The sequence below is a fragment of the Telopea speciosissima genome, chromosome 6 (genome assembly GCF_018873765.1).
Source record: "Telopea speciosissima isolate NSW1024214 ecotype Mountain lineage chromosome 6, Tspe_v1, whole genome shotgun sequence".
Taxonomy (NCBI): Eukaryota; Viridiplantae; Streptophyta; class Magnoliopsida; order Proteales; family Proteaceae; genus Telopea; species Telopea speciosissima.
In genome coordinates, this window is record NC_057921.1 from 48,559,724 (window position 1) to 48,580,953 (window position 21,230).

General features: G+C 40.3%; 1 protein-coding gene across 2 annotated transcripts; it reads left to right on the forward strand.

Annotated features, from left to right (window-relative positions):
- The first annotated feature begins 7,223 nt into the window (after positions 1 to 7,223).
- On the forward strand, positions 7,224 to 12,001 carry LOC122663688 (60S ribosomal protein L23A). 2 transcript variants are annotated; one of them, XM_043859310.1, is made up of 4 exons: positions 7,224 to 7,343; positions 10,024 to 10,075; positions 10,586 to 10,949; positions 11,600 to 12,001. In XM_043859310.1, exons 2-4 carry the CDS (start codon positions 10,057 to 10,059, stop codon positions 11,682 to 11,684), a joined length of 468 nt encoding a protein of 155 aa, XP_043715245.1. In that variant the 5' UTR covers positions 7,224 to 7,343; positions 10,024 to 10,056; the 3' UTR covers positions 11,685 to 12,001. The 2 variants fall into 2 exon arrangements, with proteins under 2 accessions (XP_043715245.1, XP_043715246.1); XM_043859311.1 differs by having other exon boundaries at positions 7,275 to 7,354.
- Positions 12,002 to 21,230: the final 9,229 nt, after the last annotated feature.

Below are 21,230 nucleotides of genomic sequence, written 5' to 3' on the forward strand. Positions count from 1 at the left end.
GTCATTTTAAAAAATAACAGGCAGAAGTAAGCCAGTGTGAGGACTATAGATGGAATGGAACACCCACCCTCCATTTCAGAGTTTTTGCACTTATATCTTTTTGGTTCTATTTTTGATATCTTAAACACTGAAAAAATTTTGTTGCTATACTTGTAGCAGGAATGTTCCTGTTACAAAGCTAGCAACCAAGGAAATGGAACAATTCACTTCTTCTTTGGATTCATAAATACCCTCCTAGGTTTTAGTATTTCTTAAAATACAAGTGTAGCAGCAAAATTTCGTCCCTTAAATACATCCTCTCCTCTCAAGGCGAAGAATCACAAGCTTCGTGATATCGTGAATTTTATCTTTCGCAACACCTTCTTATGACACTTCACCCCACCTTTGCCCAAATTCTCACCACCCTTCCCATGACTAGAGAACTTTGGATGCTTTATCCAAAGTGGTTTTATGTAAGATCTTGATCGGGAGGCGAGTTCTACTTTGTTGTTGCAGAAGCATCAGAGCAAGGAGAGAAATCAGAGTGAGCAGGAGAGAATGATAGAAGTAAAATACTTGCTGAAATCTGAGAGAGAGAGAGAGATTGGGTCATGGGACAAACTCATGACTTGCTTGACCATGGTCGACGAAAGAGAAGTGGAGACTGGAGACAATGTCCAAACCAAACGCAAAGGAATTTTGAAGAAGAGAAAACCATACAAGAATCTGTACGGTTTTCTTTTCTTTTCTAGGCTTCCAATCACAGTCTAAGACTACATTTAGATGTCAACAAAAGAAAAACAGTCACCGACGGTTGGACTTTGGGCCGATTTGGCAGGCCAACCATTCTCCTTCTCTCCCGCCGAAGGAAATTTCTTTGGACTTCAAATGGGCTCTGAATCTTGAGACGTTGGCTGCTGGTTTTAATGGGAAGCCTCTTTCAAGCTTCTACACTTTGTATCACCCTGTTATGTTTGGGTTTTCTGTTGGGTTACCTAAACCAAACTCGGATACCCTGCGTAGCCTCTTTCTCCGTTTGTGGGCTCCTCTCGGGGTGACGGAGATTACCTAGATTGGCGAAGATATGTTTATGGTTCATGTTTCGTGCATGGTGGCAAGAGACCAGTTGTTGTCCATGAGCCCGTGGTGGTGTGAACATTCCCTCATTCAGTTGGTCCCACTTGCACTAGACAATGTTATCTATGCTGGTGAACGTGAAAATTTATATATTTGGATGCAAGTCCCTGTCAACATTTTTTCTTATGAGAGCATCAAGCAGGCAGTCTCGTGTGTTGATAAAGTGATGAGCCTGTACCTCAAGTTTGACCTTGGCTTGCCTAGAAAAGTAGCCAGGGTCAAGGTTAGCATGAAGTGGAAGAGACCAGTTTGTACACATTCAAAAATCCAAAGTACTAGGGGTGATCTCTTGCCAGTCGATCTATTTTATGAAGTGTTCCAGATTTGTGGCCTGTGTGGCCGGTTCAATCATGGCTCTGCTGTCTGCCCTTCCTTTGATGCCTCAACCAGTGATCCTACTTTTAGCCCTGGGGGCCTCTTCGATAGGGTTCTTACGCATCCGTTGCAGATAAACGCCACTGGCCTTGAAAACTTATCACCACCAATGCGGGTTGGGACAGGGGGTACGTTGTGTATCACGGCTATGTCTTCGTCTGGTTCTATCCCACTCATCACCGAAGTAGATGACGATGATGCTACGCTACTGTCGGAACAGGGATTGGCGATTGCTGATATGGAGTGGGAGGTTTCTGAGAATGAGGGCACTGGAATTGGGCTTAACGCTGGTTGCTTTGATCCTGTGGTTCGAGCTCTTTCTGATGCTATGCCTAATCGTCGCAGTGCTTCTCCTACTGATGAATTTTTCTCAGCGTTGCTGGATGAACACAGCCCGATTATATTACCTATGGAGCTTTCTTTGTCTGACAACAATATTGGCGTTGCCGAGTTTGTGGGGGGTGCTTCCTCAACCTTTTGCTCCACCACTTCTGGATGTTGACCCTTCGTTCGGTGTGATGTCCAACCCAATTGCCTTGGATGTGGATGTTGGCTAGCCTTGTATCTTTGAGGGGAACCCTATGGAGGGTCCTCCTTCCAAATAGCGAAAGTTTTCCCACCCTTCGGTTGCCCCGTCCCTTGTTCGCGAATTGGCTGACTTTTGCTCTGTCCTGGACTCGGCACTAGCCCGTTCCTGCGACCCTGATGCTTTCTTCACCCTGCTATTTGATTGGCTTCTGGAACTGCGCAACAAAGGTCAAACTACTCCTACTGCTCGCTCTGATCCAAATATCGCGGTGTCACCAATTGCGCTTAATCCGGTCAGTTTCCTTGACCTGATCCTCTACTTGTTCGACCTTTACTGTGTTTTCTTTGATGTTTTATTATTCACTGCTTACGGACTTCTTGAACTGTATCGATGCTTCTTTTTTCGGCATTTGGTTGCTATTAAGATTTTAAGATTCTGTATGTACCCCTTCCCTCTGTTCCTCTTTACAATGCTCTTGTTTGCTTGGAATATCCGTGGGTTAAACAATAGATTTTCCATTAAATGTTTAGACTTTCACCTGTGCAAGTTGCATCCTGACATTGTTTTTCTATGTGAAACCAAATGTGTGGACCATGATAGTTTGCGGTGCAAGAACCCCTTCTCTAGATATACCTCCATTAATATATTAACAGTGAAGGCTCACAAGGGAAAAAAGGTGGACTTTGGGTGCTAGCTCAGCCCTTCGTGAAAATTTTATCTTGCATCACTTTGGATTTTGTGTTTGCTCTCCTGATCTCCGACAGTGCCTCTGCTGTTTGGTGGTGCATCTGTATATACGCACCCCCTCAACCCTCACCTTGCATCTCTTTCTGGAACAAGTTATCAACTTTCCTTGGTTCCTTAGAGCATCCTTTCTGAATTATTGGGGACTATAATGAGATTCTTATGGCATCTGACAAAATGGGTGGTGCCCCTTTTCACTGCACTCAATCTGGGATGGCCCTTAAGGATATCATTTCACAGTTCTTTCTAGATGAGATCCCTATCCCAGGCTCTAAATTCACCTGGTCTAATAAATAGAAACCTCCTAAATTAATCAAAGAATGTTTGGATAGGGTCTTTGTTGGTCCCACTTGGTTTGATTTGTTTCCTTTAGCTTTCCTATCAAAGTTATCCCCTTTGGGCTCCAACCATAACCCTATCTTATTGTCTTTCTCAGGTAACAGACTTTCTTATAAAAAACTCTTCCATTTCTAATAAGCCTGGTTGCACCACCCTGATTTTTCTAAGTTCTGTCAGTCGACATGGACCTCCCTTCCGTCTGGAAACCTATGTTCTAAGCTTTCTGCCCTCTCTTTTTTCTCTGAAACGATGGAATACCGATGTGTTGGATTTTTATGCCGATGAGGCGTTCTGGTTACAGAAATCTAGACACTTTTACATTAAGGATGGTGATCGCAATACTAACTTTTATCACTCTGTAACCAAGGTGAACCTAAGGAAAAGGAGAATTGATTTTATCTGTGATGACAAGGGACCAGAATTTCTGACCCTAAGGCTATGGCTCATGTCTTTGCTAATTTACTTAAGGACTTATTTGTGACCAGCAACCCGTTTGATGCTAGCTTTGTGGAGTGCCTTTTTCCACCTATTTTCTTGTTGGCACCACCTGAGCACTTGGTTTCTTTACCCGACTTGGAGGAGGTTAAGCATGCTCTTTTTTCTATTGGGGCACTGAAGGCTCTTGGGGCTGATGGTTTTAATGTGGGGTTCTTTCATAACTGCTGGGAGTTTGTGGCCAATGATTTACTTTTGTTTACCATGGATTTTTTTAACTCTGGTTTCCTCCCCCCTGGTACGAACCATACTCTTATTTGCCTCATTCCTAAATCGGATAAGGCAATGCGGGTAGGAGACTTTAGACCTATTAGTCTGTGTAATGTCATTTACAAGATTGTTGCTAAAATCCTGGCTCTTAGACTTAAAGATACCTTGCACTCTTTCATTTCCCCTTTTCAAGGGGCTTTTATCCCTAGTAGACAAATTTCTGATAATATTATAATTGCTCAAGAAATTTTCCATTTTCTTAATCATCATCATGGTAAGCAGGGGTTTGTGGCCATTAAAATAGATATGTCTAAGGCCTATGACATGATTGAATGAGGACTTATCCTTTCCATCTTTAGATTTTTGGGTTTTGGGGAAAAATGGGTCAGTTTAATATCCACTTTAATTTCATCTACTTCCTTCTCCATCAAGATGGATGTGAGCCCTTTTGAATACTTTATTGCATCTAGATGCATTCGTCAGGGTTGTCCCCTCAGTCCTTATCTCTTTCTTGTGGCTATGGAGGTCCTCTCAAGACTCCTCACCACCTATTGGGATTTGGACCTGTTTTGGGGAATTAAAATTTTCAGATCTGCCCCTGAAGTTTCTCACCTCTTTTTTGCTGGTGATATTTTTATTTTCTACCGTGCTAATGCTGACGACCTTCTAACCATTAAGGCTGTTCTTGACTTGTTTTCGGACTTGTCTGGTCAGCAGATCAACCTTTCCAAGAGTAGTTGTCACTTTAGCAAAAATGTTCCTAATGACTCTAGGAAATCTCTCTGCTCCCTGCTTGGGATTAAAGAAATGCCTAAAGACTCCATGTATCTTGGTACTAATCTATTTCATGGCAGGTCAAAGGTGAAAGAGCTGGAGAGTATAACTCTTCGAATGCAGAGGAAATTAGCTTCCTGGAAGCTCCCCCATTTTGCAGGTCTAGGGGTCCTAATCCAATCTGTGCTTGCCTCTACCCCGGCTTACCTAATGAACTGTTTTCGGTTTCCCCTTTCCACCTGTCGTAAGATTGACTCTATTTGCCTCAATTTTTGGCTAGGTAATTATGGCAGGAAAAAGAAAAAGGCTGCAATGGTGTCTTGGGAAAAAATGTGCCAACCCAAATCCAAAGGTGGATTGGGGTTTCGTAAAGTTGACACCCATAACAAGGCTTTGCTTCTGAAACTTAGTTGGAGACTCCTCACTGAACCGCAGTCCCTATGGGGCCACGCCCTTAAAGCCAAATACTACCCCAAACTTTCTTTTTTGATCCTTCAACTAGAAATAGGAAAGGTTCTTGGGTGTGGAATAGTATCTCTCAAACAATCCTTGTCTTGGAACAGCTGGTGGTCAAGAAGATTGGTAATGGTAATTCTACTTCCTTTTGGACTGATAGATGGATCCCCACCATTCAAGGTAACCTTCTTAACTTGACCCCATCCATTGCAGTTTCTACTGATAAATCTCAGCTCGTTAGTTCCTTCATAAATGAGAAGTTGTGGAACTCTGATTTAATTAATTCATGTTTACCTCTTTTTGTTTCTTCCCATATTCAACCTGTGCTAATCTTTGAATCTGAGGATAAATGGTGGTGTTCACAGGCCAAAAATGGAACCCTTACCTTACTACTAAATTATCTCATATTGAATTACATTGGTGGAAATTCTTTTGGAAACTTCATATTCATCCTAGATTTAAAATTTTCTTTTGGCGTTTGCTACATGCAGGAATTCCGACAAGGTCTCTCTATCGAGATGGATCCAGATTGACTCCTCGTGTGCTCTTTGTGGAAATGGTGTTGAATCCTCATGACACCTTTTCATACATTGTGATTGGGTTAAACACCTTTGGGCTGCTGGACCCCTGGGGTTAAGAATTGACTCCCTGAAGTTTGACAATATCCGGTCTCTCTGCTTGTTTTTTTATCCTCTCCTCCGGAAGGATAAACTACTGCTAGTGTGGGTTTTTAGTGTGATTTTGATTACTTGCTACTTCATTTGGTCTGCTAGGAACAAGATTACCCATAAATCTGAGACAGTTGATCCTCTGTGGGTACTTCGATGCACTCACAATTGGATCTCTTACCAAAAATTGCTTCCCCCCCTCCTTTTATTCCCTGGATGTAATTGATGATGATACTCCTATTTCTCTGCACAATGTTTGTTTCCAATTACCTGTGCTCAATGATCCTGTTTTGATTTGTGCAGGATACATCTCCACAAGACTAATCCACGCTGGGTGGGCTTATTTCTTTTTGTTAGATGGCAGTATTAAGTTTTTTGACGCAGGTACTATTGGTCGTAGGGACGACCTTCTAGCAATCCTTTTTGCAATCCAAAGAGGGATTGATCACGCAACCGGCATTGGTTTGAAGATTAAAGACGTCTGGAGTGACAACTAGTTCATCTCTGATTCTCTTCCATCTCCCACCAAATGCTCATGGCCATGCGACTTTTTTCAAGACTTTTTATATATATTTGACCTAACTCAAGAAGTGAATTTTGTACAAAACTGTAACCTCGTTAAATTAGCTAAGAATATGGCTAGGAATGCTTGTACTACCAAACACTATGTATAACGTTAGATATTTGTCTTTTTCATAAAAAAAAAAGAAAAACAAACATAATGAGACAAAAATCATGATGATGCAATGATTGTTCTATGTGTCTATCTCTCTTCTCAGATTAATTTTTTTTTCTTTTCTATTCTTCGCATCCAAATGTAACCTAAAGTTTGTTGAGGTGGCCCGAGTGACAGCTTTCAAATGTTTTTTTTTTCAAAGTGATTGTCTTGCTCATTGGATTGGCTTGCTGGATTATTTAACCCTTTTATTTTTTTAAAGGGGGTTGTTTTCTGAGTGGGACACAAAGGCTATTCCACGCATGCCAGCCAATGAGAGCGCACGCAGTGACCCAAAAGGAGGTGGAATTTTCACCATACATGGAGGGTATGACAGTCATTCCAGCCCTTGTTGTGCGTGGGCGTGGCCTGTGCGTCCCACCCAGAAAACATTCTCCCTTTTTTAAAAAACCTTTCTATTTTTTTTGAAGTATTTCAGCCCCTCCTTGCCTCCAGCCGTTGGATGCACTTCGAAGAGAATCCGGGTCCCAAAGATGATATGCTTTTCTACCACGTGGTTTGATCATAGCCGGACCGCCCACTCCAAATCCTCTCTAACGTGTATCTGATGGAGGCTCTCGGGGTACGTGTCCAGATGTTCTCAGTCGTCAGATGAGCGCTGTAGGGGGCCAGGGGCTGGCCGCTGACATGCTGGTGAGATTCCGGGTCCGCCCACTCCACGTCTCCATCTTGGCCCATATCCAATATCCAATATCCAAACCCGGGACCTGGCGAAGCCACCTGACCTAAAATCAACGTCCTCAATCTAATCTGGTATTCCCAACGTATCGAACGATCACGATGAAACCACTCAATCCGAGCTCACCTCATTACAATTTACAAATCTGGGGGAGAAGCCCTAGCCTATCTTCTTGCTTGGCCGGAGGGAACTCAGAAGAACACTGTTTTTTACTCTGAAGAGGTACGTCTCTGGTCACTCTCTATTTAGATCCTAATATTTACAATTTGAAATCTGCAAACATTCGTCGTTTTTGTCAATATTTCTTGTAGATTTTCTTTTGTGATTCCATTGGAATAAGTTATAGAGCTTAACTCTGGCATTTAAACTAAATCGTAATCTCTGTAGCTAGGGTTTCATCTGGTAAGGTTTTGAGTGGTAGTGAATCATTTCTTGTTTTGGCTATTTATGGGTTCAGTTTGGTGGAAGTTTAGGGTTTGAGTGGAACTAAATCAAGTAGGACGAAGCTTTTTCTTGGTATTGCTTGAATGCAAAAATGGTGGTACCTTGAATTATTAGACCTCGTGGGAAAGAGAAGACATCCACTGAGTCTAGTTGTTAGGGAATGTACTATGTATATGGCGGTTAAGGACCAATCATGGTCCTTTATTTGATCAAATGGGTAGACTTATTGAGATATAGGAATTGCCTGTCGGTGTTTCAGCTCTTGAAGTGAAACAGAGTATCTGTTGTTGAAGATGTTGATGATAGGACTTTCTGAGTTGGCAACGTATTGGGTATGTACTGTCAATTTTGATACGTAAAAGGATGGAATTTACAATCCAGGCCTGGCATGAAGAAGATTAAGCAAATCCTTTCGTGATATGTTGTTTCTATCCCTCATGATTTTTGGCAACCGAACTAGTTGCATGAAGCTTTGCATGAGTGTTAGGTTATGTGAGTTATCTGTTTCAGCTGATTATTACTATTTGTGGAGTCTTGAGGGCGGCCACTCTGTGCAAAAAATGCCTAAGGTTAGGACTGTCTCCAAACTCACCCCTCCCAGGACACCGCATAGGCAGGACCAGCACTGGGTAATGGCCCTTTTTTATTTTATCCTTAGTGTGTGTGAACTATTCCAACTTGTCATACACAGATTGGTGTTGAACATTTTCTTTTTATATCTGTTTAGGAAATCCTCGTTTTGTCCTCCTCATTTTTGTTCAACGATGCCCTTCATGTGGATTTTCCTTTATAATAATAATAATAATAATAAAAGGTCTTACAGTGCACTAGGCTCCCTACTGGGTCTGGGTAGTGTCATAATGTATGCAGCCTTATCCTTGCTTTGTAAAGAGGCTGTTTTATTATTATTATTAGGGGTCAAGATTCGTGCACGGGAGATTCTCCCATCGAGCCTGTCTTTATAGGGGGCAGGGTTTTTTTTGTCATTTCGGATTGGTATTCATGCCCATCCAACTGTACTCTATGCAGGCCGTGCATGAAAAATATTGCCGTATTATTATTATAAGGGTAAATTACAGATGAGGTACCCCTTTCCTTTTTAGAGTCTATATTTGAGTCTTCTATATAAGTTTGTAAGGGAGGCCAGCATTGTACAAGAATATGAATGAATAGAAAAGTTGTTTATGCAATGTTGAAATCCTAAGATAGGATAGGTGAGAGGCTCAGGGTGAGATGCCCATTCCATTCCCCCTTCCATCGGTTCTTGAATCCAAACCCTAGTTTTGTTCAAATCAATCTCAAGAGTGCTACAAGCTGCTGGGATTTCTTTCAACTAATTGTCGCATCAATTTTTCGAAGATTACGACATCAAGATCATTACTGCTTCAACAGGTTACAAATTTTTGGGTTTGTATTTGTTATTTCAACCTAGGAAATTGTTCCCTCATTTGAGTTCCCATTGTTCTCTTGGTTCCCTCATATGATTTCTTTTTCTTTGGAGATTTTTTTTATTTGATCCTGCCTGGAATTAGACTTATTCAAGGTCTAGTCTTACATTACTTATTTAGCCAGTTTTTTCCATGACCAAAAACATTTCCATGTGTGCTCATGGCCAGTTATCTCAATCTACCCTTCCCCTATGTTATTCCTCCCCCACCCATGCCCTTTGCCCAAGCCTCGAGCCTCTAGCCTCTGCAACATTCTATAAATAATTAAATATCCCCTTGTTTCGCTGCATTTTGTGCATCTTAATGATTTACTGTTCTCATGTTTACTGTTGGGGGTGGGGGAGGAAGAATAGAGGGCAGAGGAAGTGATAGAGGTGCTGGGTGTGGGGTGGAGGTGAGGTTAGAGGTGGGAGTGAAGGGTTGAGAGAACTGGTCATGGACAAAGTTGGAAAAATTCCCAGTCTTCAACATAACTGGCTAAATAAGGAACCCCAATTATAATATTTTAAACATGAGGTACCCCAACTGTCATATTGGTTAACTTGAGAGCTACAATATATATCCTTATTATCTTCATAACCTAAACTATTGCTCATTCAAGACAATTTTCTTTTGCATGCAGTTATGAGTTATGACACATTCCATGGTTATTGTCTTTCAAAATTGCTGTTTGATATGAATTCGTTACTTAGAAATCTTCTTCTGCCATCCTCGCTGCATGTCAGCACTTTTACTTAATGATTAGGAGCTTATAACTCTTAAACTAACAGGTCTCGATGGGGCAAGTTTAACTTTACATTGGTCCTGAGAAGTATTTGGATAGACAGGTCCTTCTATTAACCATCTTATTATATCAATGAAATAGAAAACTATTAACTATGAGAAACAAGTAGCAGTGGTTGATTAGATAAGTTGCCTTTTGGAATGCTTTGTCTTGTACATAGACTTCATTTATACTGCACTTTTTTGCATGCTTTTCTTGCTAATTTCAATCTGCTTCTCTTTTGTAGTTGGTCAGCTGAGCAAAACTTCAGCTCTTTCAAATGGCTCCTCCTGCAAAAGGTATGCTACTGCTTTTTTAGTTGGCCCTTCTTAAGCTTTATTCTTATGTATGTGCACATCTTTAATAATTATTACATGGCCGTGCTAAATAATCTCTAGTTTATCTCCCAGAGGGTGTTGAGTTTTGCTCTTCTCTCCACTCAACTCAGCCTTATCCCAACTAGATGGGGTCAGCATGAGTTTTGCTCTTCCAGCTCTTTATGAATTTATTCTTACTCTTTGTACCTCTCTCACCCTTACATAACCCTTTTCTGGTATGGATGGTGTTGAGTTTTGCTCTTCTCTCCACTCAACTCAGCCTTATCCCAACTAGATGGGGTCAGCATGGGTTTTGCTCTTCCAGCTCTTTATGAATTTATTCTTACTCTTTGCACCTCTCTCACCCTTACATAACCCTTTTCTGGTATGGAGTGAAATTTTGAATGAGGATATTCATCCTGTATTTTTCTAGCGTTCTGTTTCTCTCTCTATCAACTGGAGCCTTGACCTCTTGCAATTGTTGACTTACAGCTACTGCCAAGAAGCCTGATGCAAAGGCGCAGGCATTGAAGGCTGCCAAAGCAGTGAAATCAGGGGCATCTTCTCTGAAAAAGAAGGCAAAGAAGATCCGCACCTCAGTAACTTTTCACCGACCAAAAACACTCAAGAAAGAGAGGAATCCAAAGTATCCCCGCCTTAGTGCTCCGCCAAGGAACAAGCTGGACCACTATCAGATTCTTAAGTATCCTCTCACCACTGAATCTGCCATGAAGAAAATAGAGGACAATAACACACTTGTCTTCATTGTTGATATCCGGGCAGATAAGAAGAAGATCAAGGATGCTGTGAAGAAGATGTACGACATCCAGACCAAGAAAGTCAATACTTTGATCAGGTAAACAAGTGTTCTTTTGGGATTATAATTGTAAACTAAGTTTTGGTGGAGTATGGTGGAGTATAGCATTTTTATTTGTGAAATTTTGCAAATTCTATTGCCACACTTAGATACTGTATCCTTTACTCATTTTAATTGGTAATCTTTTTATGAACCTATGTTCTCAGTTAGTGAGCGAAAAAGTTCTTCATATAACCCTATTTCTTGTCATTTTTTCTGTGATCCATTCTTTAGTACATTTCTACATGTTTCAGTTATTGAAATCCTTGATTTACTTGCTTACTTGGCATGTAAGAACTTGTCCATCATTGCCTCAAGGTGGTTGTCTATGTCAAAGCCCTACATAATTAAATTTTCCTATTTGTACTTAATTTATAGGTAATGGATCTCTTTTCCACATGATGTTAGTTCTCCTCTATTCATGTGTCCATTTGTAAGGATGTGCTTTGAATTATATGTTGGTGCATTTTACAGGTTCTTGTGTCCTCTGTTATGGTAAATTTTTTTTTTTTTTTTTTGCATGGGGAGGGGGGGTGTTGGTGTGTTTTGTTTTTAAGCTCATTTAGTTTGAGCTCAACTGATAGTCTGCTTTGATATGCTTTCCAGTTCTGATCATTTCTTGATTTCCTATTTTTGTGTTTTGTTAACAGACCCGATGGTACCAAGAAGGCATATGTGAGGTTGACTCCAGATTATGATGCTTTGGATGTTGCCAACAAGATTGGCATCATTTAAATGGAGATGAGATTTGCTTTTTGTCTGTTCTCATATTTGCTTTTAGTTGGAATTCTATGTTAGTGCTAGAGAGATGCTATGCGTCTGCATTTTTTCAGTTGGTTGCCATGTGTAGTTATTGTTTCCTAAAAGAAATCTTGTGTACGTGGACAGAAGCAAAATCTCCTATACTTATCTTCTTTGGAGTTTGGAATGCTAAGTTCACAGAACCCAATTTTTTCACCCCTTCCATTTTGCTGCTTTTGTAGAATATTAGTCTCTCACCCATTTTGATGGTTGGGGTGTCTGGGAGGTTTTTGTGACAAGGATTTGAACTGAAATCAGATCTTGTTATTTTGTTACCCTCCCCCCCCAAGAAAAAAGGATCCATTTTTAAGAGCAGCCATCTGGTTGATGCTGACAATGAAACCAGATCAGTTGAAGCCCATGTCCCCATGGGCTGGATCAAGGATTCAGCATGACTGGTTGTTTGTTGGATCGCTGACACTCTTTCTATCCTTGCTACAGGGATTATAACTCTGCATTTAAATATCTTCTTGTTCTATGTTGAAACTTATCCTGATAGGGCGTAGGTTCCAGGGGTAATGAACCGCCGGAGCTTGGTTATCATGATATGAATCCTCTTGAGATATTCGTAGATCAGTGTTTTTTTGCCCTAGTTTGTTTCAGGAGCAGCTAGGATTAGTTGGGAAAGGCAGGGACAACACAAGAAGATCCACAAATTTGCTTTTGTGTACAAGTTTACTATTTTTATCTCTGCTTTTAAGTCCCATCATCTTGGTTCAGTGGGTTATACTGTACAAATACTTGTGTTTGAGAACAAAATCTGCTTTATTTCCCCAAAATTCCAGTGGCCGCCAGGGTTTTAGTAATAGGTGTCGGTCTCGACTGATACCGATACGATACCGATCCAAATTTGCCCGTACAATTCGGATTGGATGGTTTTACCCTTTAATTTTAGTTAAAAATGATTTTATTTACATTTTACCACTGGTCTGTACCCCTGGAACAGTATTGTATTGGTCTCTACTCATGAATCGGTTGATATGGCCGATCTGATTCAGATTCCTTAAACCATGGTGATCACAAGAAACTTGGTCTGCAGAATGATTTAGAAGACTTTGCTTGGTCTTTGTCAAGCCATGGAACATAAAAGAGTGCATATTTGGCATAGGTTCTGTATGGTTGCAAGGGAAATAAAGGTTAATTGAAGTCAAATTAATACTAGAGTGGGAATTTTTGTAATCATTATCTTATATGATTAACTAATTTTAAAATATTTCAAATTTTTTTTATTTAATTTTAAATTTGCTATTTCAATTTTCACAATCAAATTCTTTTGATTTAAAAAATAAAACAAGGATTACATCTTAGGTAAGTTACACAATCATGATTAGCTGAGGGTGGGCCTTGATGTAATAATAAACTTGATCCATTGTGACCAGGAGGTCATATAGATTTGAGTCTGAAAACAGCCTCTTTGCGAAAGCAGGGGTAACCCTGCAGTGACGGGAACCTCATCCATTGGGTACGTCCCCACCCCCCATCTCCCAACAATCAAGATTACCTAATTTTTCAATCTAAGTTTTTTCTCTCTCTCTCTCTTAAATCAAGTTTTCCTTCAATGGTGAAAGAGGAATTCCTTCACCATGGCCGTTGGTATCATCAAATTGGTAATAGGGAGGGAAAATTTTGACAGTGTACAATAATAGTGAGACTTAATGATGACACATTGTTTGGCTCTTTTTCCGGTTGCTCAAATAATCGGTCAACTGTAGAATCGGTCTACTGTATTAGTAGAGAGCGCGGGCGTAGTAGAGTCTACAAGACTCAATGAGGAAGAAGTTTGCACTTCTGATTTCAATCCCTTAACCAGTTGAGGAACCGTTTGAGCATCATGTTCTCTTAGTTACTGTAAGCTTAATGAACAATTGTGTTTCTATTCATTTAGAGTAGTAGTCTATAACAAGTAGGATATATTCATGTGGGGCTATATATGTCGATGTATTTAGTCCATGATTTGTTGTGCTTGCTCCTTCATGGAGAATGTATTGGATAGCCAATCACCTATTCAATTCCTCAGAAAGAGAGATCACACGCCCTTTCTCCTTAGGCACCAACCACACTCCACAGATCTTGTTGATCACTAGTGCCTGAGGAACCTTCATGGACACCTCTAACCCATTCATCAATCACTTCTTAGTTACATCTACGGGTGTCAATTTCAGGCCCGTCCCGACTGTTTAAAACCCAAACCGGCCCAGCCCAATTAATAAATGTGTCAGCCTCAAGCCCAGCCCGTTTATAATCGGTAGTTCTCAGTGCAAGGGTTTAGCTCAACGGTCGCCCGACCCTTTAATCACTATATGAAACTCTCATTTTACCCCCGATGCCCATAAACTAAAGATAGACAATGTTAAAACATGCTTTTAATATAAAAAGTGGTGGGGGAGATAGGTTAATTGATCTTTACCTTCGGCCAAATGGTTGGGGGTTGAGGATTTGTCGCATAACACATTAGACATGTTTTTAGTCACAACCCATTTACAATTAAACAGACATTTAGCCCGTTTAAAGTCCGATTAAGGCTCCGTTAAGGAAGCCCGATTAAAGCCTGAGCCCGACCAACGGACCAAATATAAACCATGCCATGCCCGTCCAATGTGTTAAAAAACAACGCCCAGAATTGGGATTTGCAGAAGAAAATGAAAATAGAAGTCAAACACACTAACACACAACACATAGATTGTACGTGGTTCACCCCCAAGAAGGTAGGCTACATCCACGGCCGGGGATAGAACTTGGTTTCACTACCTCTCTGAAGAATATTACAAGCCCTCAAATCTCAACACACATCTCTCAATGAGATAAGGACACTTTATAGAAAAACCTTAACCCAGAAAAGTACAGAAATTCCCCTAGAAGCCCAAAAGACCCACCTGTCAGGGTCGCATTTGAACCTAAGTTATGTTGATATACATATCAAATCAAAGATCTAGACGAGCTCTACAGGACTCACTACCTCTAACAATGATGTATGCACCTTTTAATCCATCCGGACGCGTTTCGAGACCGAAGCAACCCTCCAAAGATTTCTCACAGCACTTTCTGGACTGAGATCAGGCTTCACCAATAGCATAATGTAAGTCCGATTAGGTAAACGGTTGGGCACGGTGTAGGGCTTCAAAATGGTCAAGCCCGATTAGGCCCCATTGAAACCGGCCTGACGATTGGCACCCCTGGTTACATCAACAAACCCACCTCTCCTTCTAGTGTGTACAAAGGTGTAGTCCCTGTCATGGACTTCTCAATGAAGCTGAGGCCTACACCTCCATATTCATTAGCACCATGTTAAACCAATATTTTGAGCGTTGGCAATTAACCCCATCACAACCAATCTGGGTTGGTTGTGAAGAACAATCGCCACCATGAAACATTTTCTTGATTGTAGCACACCAAAAAAGCAGAAAATAACGATTCTTTTGTCCCAAGATCAAGAAAAAGTCTCATGGTGACGATGAAGAGTTTCTAATTCACAACCAACCCAGATTGGTTGTGATGGGTTTAATTCCCATTGCTCAAAATATTGGTACTGAAGCTGTTTTTAGAAGAAACATTGGAAGGTTTTTCTTCCCTTGCTCTCTTTCTCAAAATTCCACTATATTTTTTTTCCCAGTTTTTCTTTGCTTCTTTGATTCTTTGATTCATCAATTATGTATTTCAGTTTTTGGTTTCTGGATATAATTGTTTTTTTTTCTGTTTTTCTTCATTTTCTTTCTTTCTTTTTAAAATCCTTTTAGGGATTGGTGTGTGCCCAAAGACGTTGTCATGGTGGTAGTTTGATAATTTTCTCATTCTTTGAACGCTAACTATTAGTATTGTTTCTATGAGTTTTTCAGCTTAAGTATGGGATTTTGTGTTTTGATCCATTCATCTTGTTGGAAGAATTTATAGGTAGGTTTTCCTTCTTTTTTGATTTAAGCTATGTATTTATTTTCTATTAGAATCTTATAAAGCTATTCGTCTGGTTGGTTCTGCAGTTAATGTTCCCGCTTTATTTACTTATCAACCTTTTAGAGGTTTAAGAATCTTCTCAATTGGTGTCCATTGTCCTTTGTTTCGATTTCTTGATGTACTAATTCACTTTCTGTTATTTCAGATTTTTAAAATGTCACATACATGTGGGAGGTATGATTTCTTGGTTCCCAATTCACTAAGACAACAACTCAGATATGCTTTGATTGGAGGACACCTCAAGTACAATTAAGGTTCTAACTTGTTCAAGTAAAAAGTCATTTTAGTCCCTGCTGCTGCAGCAGCAAAAATAATAACGATATGATATTGGGTATAAAAGAGGCTATAACTTAGGACAGATTTTCTCTCCGCCCAAGGTGAATGAGATCCCATTCATTGCGGGCGAGAGAGGACAGGAAAAGGTATCATAAGGGTATTTTGGAACATACCAGAACCTTAGGAGGGGTTTGTGCACCCGTATTGTGGGTGAACTATCCTCTATGGGTGAAGAGAAACTTAGTCCTATAATTTTTTTTTTGATAACAAACTTAGTCCTATAACTTAAGTTGTAAAATGTAATCATATTTCAGTTACAAACAGATTAACCATTAATGGGAAAGTAACACGGCTGTGTAAGCCGTGTATGTGAGAGGGTCTCTCACAAAGAAATGGAAAAATCATAAATCCCCACCCATTAATTAATGTCTTAAAACTCCCACCTTCTCACATACACGGTTTATACGAACCGTGTGTGAAAACTTTTCTCTAAAGTTTATGAATAATTAGATGTTATGATTGTTTTCAAATTTGAATGCAGCCATTAATGATGTAATAATGATTCAATTTACATTTGTATATATCATTCGTTCCATTTCCTTTTTAAGCCATTTAAAATGTAGGGTAATGTCTTCAACAAATTTTTTTTGTCATTCCATTTCCTTTTTAAGCCATTTAAAATGTAGGGTAATGTCTTCAACAAATTTTTTTTGTCATTCCATTTTAACTGTTCTTTTTCTTTTGAGCAAATTACATGTGCCTCCCCTGTATTTTGGTTACAAGCAATTACATGGACCTCCCTTGGACTATGATGGGGCTTACAAGTAAGTCCATTGCGTTTAGTTGAAACAAAACATTCATAAATGACCATATTACCCTTCATTATTGTAGTTTTACCCTTCTAGTTTTACAAAACCCAAACTCATCTCCTCAACCTCCCATCATTCCAACCTCATCGTTCATTTCACCTCTTTCTTCTCCGGCGATCCGACGATCTGTGAGAAGCTTCACTCTCCAATTCGACGGTCCGTCTAACTTGACGAATGCGGAGATTTACTCTCTACAATCGTCTCCGAACCCAACACCAAGAGAGTCGAGCTTCAATCACACCGATTTCTATTCAATGATCGCCAGTGGTCGAAATTCCAATTTTGGCACTTCATATGCTTATGGGCTGCTTGTAGCTTCAAGAGGGCCAACCCCAAGGCCGTTGGATTACGAAGAAGACAATAGTAGTTAGGCGAGGTTCCATTTGTAAGGCTATTATGATAATATCCTTTCATTTGTTCTAATATAATACTACTTGTATTTAAAACTCAGGCTGTGAGGGGCAATCTAGTAACTAGTCCATCTAACCTAAATCCTATTTTTCTTACAAATACTAACTGGAGACAGCAGCCTGTATATTCCAAACTTGATACACAGGGTGTAATGCTTTAAGCAACAAGTGCTTAAACCCTAAACCCTAACAATCTTAATATGAAATCTGGAGAAGGGACTAGAGATCTTCATATGTTTGTGTCGAGTTCTACTGCTTTTCCTGTTTCAAATGTGTTTGGAGGTCAATAGTATGGAGTTGAAGAGCAGACGCTCAAAGAAGTGAGAATGGCTGTTTCCCCTGGAAAAAGGTATATAGGTTGATTCATTAATTAATGGGCTTTCACCGATTTTCCCTTTTTTTTGTTTTCAGTTCTGATTTTGATACTCATGTGGGACAGTGGGAGTGGTTTTTTGTTGTTGGGTGATTAGTGGAGAATTACAGGGAGAACCAAGAAGAATACTTGGACAGGGACAAATTCGGCTTTGGGAACAGAGGAGTTGACAGGGAAATAATTAAACAGTGGAGGGACAACAAGGATGATTGAAGCTAGGGTTTGCGATTTTGTGCGTTCGAGCTGCACGAATAACATAGCGTCTATTACTTAGTTGGAGTTTAATAATGGTGGAATCCGCAACAGGGTTGCGGACGGAATTGCAGGAGGAAGAAGAAAAAGAAGAAAGAAGAAAGAAGAAAGAAGGGTAAAACTGTCTTTTACATCTCAAAATTAATACTTCACTAATAATCAACCTTTATAGGTACGGATGTAATTGTTCAAACAATGAGGGATTTCTTGTAATCATGGTTGTCACAGAGTTTAGGGACCAAGGCAATGGAGAGAGTCCAAAATCAAGGTGATACCTATTAGGCAATCAAGGCACCCCTACCTAGACGCCCACAACTATGGTTGTAATTGGACCAAACGACATGGGAGATCACCATCCAGATCATCCATGGCCTGCCTGCCCGTAGCAGTCAGAGCAGCGCACTAATGAGGTGCGGTGCAATGATCATCTTACCCCTACGCGGTGCCAGAGTAGTGCACTGATGAGGCCCGGTCATTGCACCGCGCCTCATTAGTGTGCTGCTATGGCCGCTACGAGCAGCAGGCCATAGAGGATCATGCTCCTAGGAGATCATGGCTTGAGGTATCGGATTGGCCGATATTGGCTAGATCAGATCGGTATCGGTCGAGGCCGATCCCAAGATTTGGTTGATACAACAAGGTTTGATTGGATCACCCAACTCGGTTGGATCGACTTATCCAAATGGATATTTTTTTTTTTTCAAAGTTTTTAAGTTTTAATTTTTTAGTTTTTTTTTTAATATTATCTTGACCGATATTGATCGATACCAATCGATTTTAACCGATTCGATCTAGATAATATCGATCAATCCGATCCCGAGATCACAACACCCATCAACTCTAGCCGATACAAGACCCGATCCATAAAAAACGATTTTAGGGGGTTTTTTTGACCAATCTTGGGTGATTTGGACCGATCCAATCCCAATCCGAAAAAGTTTCGGCCATGACCGATCCCAAGTCCGATACCTGGATTTTGAACCTTGTGGGAGATACATGTAATTTGCTCTTTTCTCTTTAACTAACCCATCATGTCACAAGGCCATAGGCTAATCAGAAAAAATTTTGTTGCTACAAGGCTGGCAGCTAAGGAAATGGAATAGTTCACTTTCCGTTTGGGTTCATAAATATCCTCCTAGATTTTTGTATCTTTTTAAATACCCTTAAAAAATCCATTTCCTTGATTACCAGTATTGTAGCAGGCACATTCCAACTACAAGTGTAGCAGCAAAATTTCGTCCCAAGGCCATAGATCATATAACGTGTGTTTTTTTCTTTTGTTGAAAAGTAGGCTTATGTTTATCTACTTGATCATCTTGCGTATATAGTAGCTAGGCGTTTGATTAATCATATATATGACTCGTAATCTTCTTTTAAAATTATTTTCCTAAAAAAAACACACCATGTCACGATCACACCGCCTCCACCTCCACACACAAACCAAATATTAATACATCCTGTCACGGACTTACGATTCCCCCAACCATCCCATGGACCCGGATCATTTATGGCGCAGTAGGGCGTTTGGGGCACATCAAACAGTCAGAGAACCTGGGCACGGAGCCCAACACACGGCCACCTGTAATGATGCCATTCTTTTGACGTCATTTTAGGATAAGACATTACATCAGCTGCTATGCAATGTAAGACATGGGTCCCCTGTAACGCGACACAATATGAAGCGTTTCATTCAATGGATCGCAATGCTTGGACACGCAGCCCAACACAGACTTGAGATTTTTGTAGCGCAACATAATGTGTAGCGCACATCCAATGGGCTGCAATGCTTGGGCATGCAGTCCAACACCCCACCGTTGTGTTGTGTTGTGTGTCCAAACATTGCAGGCAGTCGGATGATGCGCTACACATTGTGTCGCGCTACAGAAGAGCCCCACGCTGCAATGCATGGACATGCAGATCGACTCCGCCTCCCCCCTTAGAGCCACCCGCTTGAGAGGAAACTCCCTGGTGAACATGGGGACCCATTATCTCTTGATTCGAGTGTGATACGGGGTCGTGCACGAGCCCTCTGGGAATTAGTTGGCCAAAGGCCGAACACCTCCAATTCCAAAAAAAGAAAAAAGAAAAAAGAAAAGAGAATACTATAACTATACTTCCATCTCCATTCTCTTCGATTGATCTCCAAACACAATTGTTGAGATTCAATTTTTAGGGTTCTTATTCCAACTCCTAGATTATGCATGGCTAACTCAAAGGTATTATTGACTGATCTTTTGCACTCTGGCATCCGCCATGTCCCTTCGAATTATGTCCGACCAATCTCTGACCGGTCAAATCTTCTTGACGTTCAATCCTCTCAACACTCAATTCCTTTCATTGATCTCCAAGGCCTCAATTGGTCCTAACCATTCTCTTATAATCAAAGAGATTGGCCAAGCATGTCAACATTATGGTTTCTTTCAGTTATGTTTCTCACTTGGGGATTCTCTCTCTCTTTCTCTTTATATTTTTATAATTAGTTTCCTGCTTGTATGTATTACTATATATGATAGGTGAAGAACCATGGGATACCAGAGAGGGTGAACGAACGATAACATGTTTAGGGTATCTAACGAGTTCTTCCAAATGCTTGAAGGTGAGAGGTTGAAAATCTACTCCAGTGATACTTCCAAGACCGTGTGACTCTCAACCAGTTTTAATGTGAAGACAAAAACAATTGCAAATTGGAGAGATTTTTTGAGACTCCATTGTTACCCTCTTGATGACTATATTCATGATTGGCCTTCTAATCCTCCCTCTTTCATGTAAATTAGTCATCCCATCCCCCTTCTTGCAGGAAAGGAAAAAGGCTTTCAAAATTGCTTGAAATTGATTTTTCTTTTTTTTTTTTTTTTAATGAAAAGAGTAACAACTTTTGAAAAAGGGAAAAAACCCTATCGTCAAGGTGGGTTATTTGATTGAGATTTAGGAATCAAAAACACCCTCTTCTTCAATCACATACACAAAGGCGTTCCATGATTGTGGTATGCTTTGGTGCCACTCTGCTCTAGATTTCAGAATGAAATCAAGGTATAGTGTTGGTGTCCTGATAAATACTGTAGACTTGATGCCCATGCATTCTCCTATTATTCTGATCTCAACCACATGTTTCTCTACTCTATTGATGTCATCTTCCCTGAGTAAGTGTTGGTATTTGGGCTCAATCCTGTTGCGAATTACCTATAGGTTGAATTTGGTTTTAGAGACTGACTGAATGAATGTGGTGGATCAACCAACAAGAATTAAAAATACCAAGAAGAAGAAACAGAGCAAATTGACATCAGTTGATGAGATCTTTTCTTATATTTTGTCTTGCAATGACAAATTGATACAATGCCTCAATCCCCTCCGG

Excerpts from the sequence above, each read along its gene's own strand:
- LOC122663688 (XM_043859310.1), top strand. Across the intron at positions 10,950-11,599 it reads AAAGTCAATACTTTGATCAG|ACCCGATGGTACCAAGAAGG; the intron begins GTAAACAAGTGT and ends TTTTGTTAACAG.